Below are 6000 nucleotides of genomic sequence, written 5' to 3'. Positions count from 1 at the left end.
TTAATAAAACGATGTCGTTTTTGCATCCGTATGCACCATGCATGGTGCATACGGATGCACAACATAATTTGCCCACCCTATCTGATCAATTCTCCCATTAACGGCAATTTATATCCTACACCACGGCGCGCGTTGCACTATGCGCCCAGATGCAAAACGACGTCGTTTTATTTTTTATTTTTTTTGAAATTTCCCGCCCCAGTTAATGGCAGTAGTTTTTTCTTTAAATAAAAACCCGCTGTTCAAGAATGTACATAATGTTATACTAGAATACACATAATTGTATACATGAATGTACATAATTATATAACAAAATATACATACTCTTTTTAAAAGATAATACACATAATCTAACATAATACATAATAAACATAAACTTTTAACATAATACACATCAACTATTAACATAATACACACAAATTTTCTGATTCGGATGTACATAATTGTATAAAAAGAATGTACATAATTGTATAAAAAAATGTACATAACTGTATGAACCAATACACATAACTGTGTGAACAAATGAATTAGGATAGCAATTCATTCATATAACTGAGTTGCTAAAGAATGAGCACGTTTGCCTAATTTATAAAAATACTAAACAATGATAAATAAAAGCTTCAAAGTTACAACACTGCATACGTATATCTACACATTAGCTATTAATTTGAGCAATTATTTGTTTAAATTCAAGCAACGATAACATCAAAACATATAAACGATCCAAACTATATCTTCAATTGCACTATATAATATTTAATGTTCTAATTTAAATAATTATATATCAATCCAGATATTCATAATATATTACAACAAATTTACGGGCGAAACCATATCTTTAATTGCACTATATAATATTTGAGTTATTACTGGAAAAAATCAGTCTTTAATCACGGTTAATTGTATGTTACTTTTTTCCGAATCACTCATTCTGATAATCTGATAGTTTTAACTTTAGACGATGATGGATAAAATTCCGTTACTACTACCAATGTCGTCTAGCTATAAAGAGATTTTCAATAATGTATAATTTAAGCCATTGATATTATGTTTTTTTTACATACAAAAATGACAAAATTGCTATATAGCTTATCTACATAGAAAATATATCTTCCGTATAAATAATTTATATAACTGAGTTGCTAGACAACGAGCTAATTAACCCAATTAATACAAATTATAAACACTGATATATAAAATCTCTAAAATTGCAACACCGAATGCGTATATCTACACGTTAGCTATTAATTGGGCAATTATTTATTCGAATTCAAGCATTGATAACATCAAAAAACATAATCGGTGCAACTCAATTCTTCAATTATATTATATAATATTCGATTTTATAATTTATACAATTGTATATCGATATAAATATTTTAAAAATTTTATAACAAATTCATTCCGTGCAACGCACGGGCGCAAATACTAGTAATTGTATAAAAAGAATGTACATAATTGTATAAAAAAATGTACATAACTGTATGAACCAATACACATAACTGTGTGAACAAATACACATAATCCCACCAACTTCCTACCGCGCCTCCCAAAACGACCCCAAAACGACATCGTTTTGGGAGGCGCGCGGCGCATAGTGCTATGTGCGCCGTGGTGTAGGGTATAACGATTGCCCATTAACTCATTTGCTTTAGGCCCACCTATTATAAACCCACTGAGACTAGCACAAGCCCAAAACTAGTTCACCCACCAGTGTGCCTATGGCAAATTATGCCCTGGACCCGTGTCCACAATGAATTGTGGACACGGGCCCAAAACGACGTCGTTTTTCAAAAAAAACGCGTCATTTAGTTAAAAAAAAATATTCGCGCGCGTTTTGCCGTTAACGCCGTTAACGGCGTTATTTTTTTTTGGATTATGAATGTACAGTTATGCCGTTATGAATGTACAATTATGCCATTATGAATGTACAGTTATGCAATTATGAAATTATGAACACAGAGCTCTAACATTATGAACTTACAATTATGAACATATATAGTGATAAAATTATGATCACGGAGCTTTAAAATTGTGAATATAGAGCTTCGAAGATTATGAATGTACAATTATGGAGTTATGAATGTACAGTTATAGAGTTATGAATCTACAGTTATGGAGTTATGAATCTACAGTTATGAGATTATGAATCTACAGTATGGAATTATGAATGTACAGTTATTGATCGAATTATGAACAAAGAATTCTAACATTATGAACTTACAATTATGAACATATAGTGATAAAATTATGAACATAGAGCTCTAAAATTTTGAACATAAAACTTCGAAAATTATGAATGTACAATTATGGAGTTATGAATGTACAGTTATGGAGTTATGAATGTACAGTTATAGAGTTATGAATGTACAGTTATGGAGTTATGAATGTACAATTATTAACATATAGTAATAAAATTATGAACATATACTCCTATAACAAAGTAGTCTGAAATTTAAAAAAAAAAAAAAAAAAAAGATAACAGTGCCTAACGGCACTGTTACTCGTGTCCAGCAAGCATGCTGGACACGGGTCCAACGCATAACGATTGTGTGCCTATTAAATTTCATTTCACCTCCAACTTAAGTACTTAACACAGATTCAGGACTCCGATAGGATCACAACCAACTCGATAAAAATCAACCTCAGATCTGTTTAGGTATAATCAAGTTTAAATAGCTTCCATAGTCACCACAAATTATAGACTATTATGATTTATCAACATCGGGACTCTCTCCCTGCAAAGTAATATTATTCACAATATATATCAATAAGATAAGATGAACCCAATAAATTCCAACACCTACATTATGATCGAGATTTATTAAAGTTTAAGAAGCTAAGCCATACCTCACCTCACCTCATCATCATCTCTAAATGGAGTGAGCTGTTCAAATATGGGCAGCCTTTTGGATCTCGGTGGACCCCACTCAGCGATGAGGCGATCGAGCCCATTAACGAAATCATCTTCTAAGTCCATGCCTGGGAGATCCTGCAAGAAGCATGGAGGCTGTACGGCATCCAATTCGGTCATCAAACTCTCGGCCCGGATTTTAATCTTTGGATCTTCCCAACCCGGGTAGCCACCGGAGGAAACCTGTTCAAGCAGTGAGCGGGCCTCATCATACCGGGATTGTTTAATTAAACAGTAGGCCAGATTACAGGCTTTGTTGCTATCAGCGTCGATCATTTGAGCCTTGCGGTATATCACTTCCGCTGCCATGAAATTCGACATCTGCATGTACGCCCAGCTCAAACTACCCTGTACCAAAGCTCTTGTTTCACGTTTTGTAAAATACATATTCTCAGGTATGAACGTGCATGCACAGCTAGCATTCAGGTATGAAAGCTCATGCACAAATGTGATATGTATAGTAAAAGTTTCCAAAAAATAAGTGATATGTAAAAGTGCATTTAATATATATATATATATATATATATATATATATATATATATATATAGGGTCAGGTTCCTGTGAGAACAGGTCTTCCCGTGCGGTCAGTGCGACATACACCGTTAGGTATGCATAAATGCACCCTGTATGGTACATTTATACATACCTAATGGTGCATGCCGCACTGACCGCACGGGAAGACCTGTTCTCACGAACCAATATATATATATATATATATATATATATATATATATATATATATATAGTACAATTCATTGTAGTAGTTTGTGTGATAATGCACTTTTTCTTGTGTATTCTCACTTGCTAACCTATTGTAATGAAATATTTATGTATTTGGTTCTGCGGTACGGTTTTGAACTCTACTTTTGGATATATTTAAATCCAATTACCTTGTTTAGTTTACTATGTTGGGTTCAAATTTAAATCAGGATGAAATGACTCAATATGAAGAATGAAAAAAAAAAAAAAAAAAAAAAAAAAAAAAAAAAAAAAAAAAACAAACAAACAAATTGCTCTTATTTTTCAACAATTTTGTTAAAATTCATTCCAATTGCTCAATGTGTGATCCGATTCCAATCATGATTTCGATATTCCAAACAAGCACACCCTTCATTAATATAATGATTTGATATAGTTCATATATATAATTAATGAGGATAGAGAGTTTATTTTATTGGAAAAGTTTTAGTCCAAGTGGGGATCATTTTTATTGCAAGGGGGCGACCTCTAGTATAATAATCTAGATACCAATACCAACCACGTACCCAAGTCACTCAAGATATCACATACAAAAAGGTAAGATGCATTATTTATCCGTGTGGAGATTGTTGACATCCAAGTAGCGGGGAAACACGTATATTGCCAATATTAAAGGCAAATCGATGTTGTACATTTTTCAATCATCCGGAAGGTCTTCAACAATATATAAGGCACCCTTGCCTTTCCTTTAAAGATCATCCATTGGTTCATTCAATCCCTGGTCTAGTAGCTCAAGGTCCTAACTTTTAGCTCATATACTATGATTCAATTCTCGGCCATTATCTCGGGCCTACGTATTCTTTTGGGCATAACTCCCTTAGCAACAATACTACTATTTTCCTACCCTGTTCTGTACTTTCATACCCGATCCCAACAAAATCACCAGTAATGATTTAATATAAGATGATCTTGTGTAAGATTGTTTTATGTGATCTGAGACGTGTAATACTTTTATAGATCCATAAGAAATTATATTTTACTTAAAAACATGAGATGGTCTTACACCAAACTTATTATATAGTTTATAAAATATTTATCAAATATTTTGTAGTCCGTGAGTAAAATGAAAATTTTAAGTATGATATATGAACGGCTAATCAAATAGATTTAAGACATAGTTTCTTATTGGATCTAATTTAACAAAAATTAGAAAGTAAAATCAAACAAATATTTCGGAGTCGGTTTAGATTGAATCACTTTTGTTCAATTTTCGCCGACAATGACATGACTATCTAGACAGTGGACAAGAATGATGACGGAAGTAAAAGCAGTTATATACTCCGTATTAATTATATAACGATATACTATACATACCAGTATTCTGGCGGTCTCTTGCTTAACGGAAACCTGAAACTTCTTGCCATGGGAGCGGGCGGTTTTGGTTGGCCTGCCGTTGAACATCTTCCCTTCGTATATCTGTCGCAGCTTCTGCTTCAGCAACGCTATCTGTTCTTCCATTTTCCCGCATTTCTGCACCGTGTTTAATACGAATTCATGAATACTACTTTACTCATTTACTGTAGATCAAACTTGAACGCGATATGATGTTCAAATTTTGAATCATAAACAAACTAATTAAGTTGAGTTTTGATCTCGATCGATCGGCTTGTTTAATTTATGCGTACCTTGTATAGATCGAGAAGGACATTATCGATAGAGTCCTGAGCCTGTGAGGGGCAGCGATTTCGGAAGGATTTGATGGCTTCAATGGCTTCTTCGCTACGATCGACCTGCTTCATCACTACCGCCATGTCTTTTAGAGCACTCTCGACTCTATCGCCGCCATTTATGGCTTTCCAAAACCACACTATTGCCGCTTCTGGATCCTTCTCGACTAACTACACCTCATATATGCATATCCAGCTAACTTATAACCGAATCAAATCAATACTAAAGTAAAACCTAACATAATCAATGAATTGAAATTGATGATGATGGTGATTGATTATATAACCTGAGCATGCTTGGCTCGGACATAAGGACCATCGCCGCAAGGAACCTTGTGAATCGCGTGATACATATGCTCCTTAGTATTCTCACCTTCTTCTCCTTCTCCTTCTGCAGGTCTGTAACTTCTGTTATGGCTTCCAGATGCGCCTTCCATCTCCATTTATATATATTACAGTTGGTTAGATTGGCGGCTTCCTTGAGCTTCACTGATCGAGCAGTAGTGAGCTGCCGGTGCCGGTGCCGGTGCCGGAGGTGGATGAACCAGATATTTAGTGTAAAAATCTAGAAAGAATATCAGAAGAGCAATGTATATGGATCGGAGAGGTATAAACAGACTGCAGCTGTTGTCTCCTTCGTACAGAGGACCCACGCAAGG

The 6000-nt window shown here is 34.4% G+C and overlaps 1 protein-coding gene across 3 annotated transcripts; it reads right to left on the bottom strand.

Moving 5' to 3' along the window:
- Positions 1 to 2629: 2629 nt before the first annotated feature.
- LOC109158471 (protein SULFUR DEFICIENCY-INDUCED 1-like) lies at positions 2630 to 5986 on the bottom strand. Of its 3 annotated transcripts, none has more exons than XM_019306398.1 (5): positions 5629 to 5986; positions 5300 to 5512; positions 4989 to 5144; positions 2861 to 3235; positions 2630 to 2738 (listed from the first exon to the last, which is right to left on the bottom strand). In XM_019306398.1, the coding sequence occupies exons 1-5, from the start codon at positions 5782 to 5784 to the stop codon at positions 2709 to 2711; spliced, it is 930 nt and encodes a 309-aa protein (XP_019161943.1). In that variant the 5' UTR covers positions 5785 to 5986; the 3' UTR covers positions 2630 to 2708. The 3 variants fall into 3 exon arrangements, with proteins under 3 accessions (XP_019161943.1, XP_019161924.1, XP_019161934.1); XM_019306379.1 differs by having other exon boundaries at positions 2861 to 3262; positions 5629 to 5983; XM_019306389.1 differs by having other exon boundaries at positions 2851 to 3262; positions 5629 to 5981.
- Positions 5987 to 6000: the final 14 nt, after the last annotated feature.

This window comes from Ipomoea nil, unplaced genomic scaffold, assembly GCF_001879475.1.
Source record: "Ipomoea nil cultivar Tokyo-kokei standard unplaced genomic scaffold, Asagao_1.1 scaffold0302, whole genome shotgun sequence".
Taxonomy (NCBI): domain Eukaryota; kingdom Viridiplantae; phylum Streptophyta; class Magnoliopsida; order Solanales; family Convolvulaceae; genus Ipomoea; species Ipomoea nil.
Note: the sequence above shows the minus strand (reverse complement) of the source record. Positions and strands in the feature narration are given on the sequence as shown.

What these genes read in the sequence shown, in the direction of transcription:
- LOC109158471 (XM_019306379.1), bottom strand. Translation starts at nt 5,784, where the DNA reads ATGGAGATGGAAGGCGCATCTGGAAGCCATAACAGAAGTTACAGACCT. An exon ending in AAGAGACCGCCAGAATACTG is followed by an intron (nt 3,263 to 4,988) that starts GTATGTATAGTA and finishes GCTTTGGTACAG; the next exon opens with GGTAGTTTGAGCTGGGCGTA. An exon ending in CATTTAGAGATGATGATGAG is followed by an intron (nt 2,739 to 2,860) that starts GTGAGGTGAGGT and finishes ATTACTTTGCAG; the next exon opens with GGAGAGAGTCCCGATGTTGA.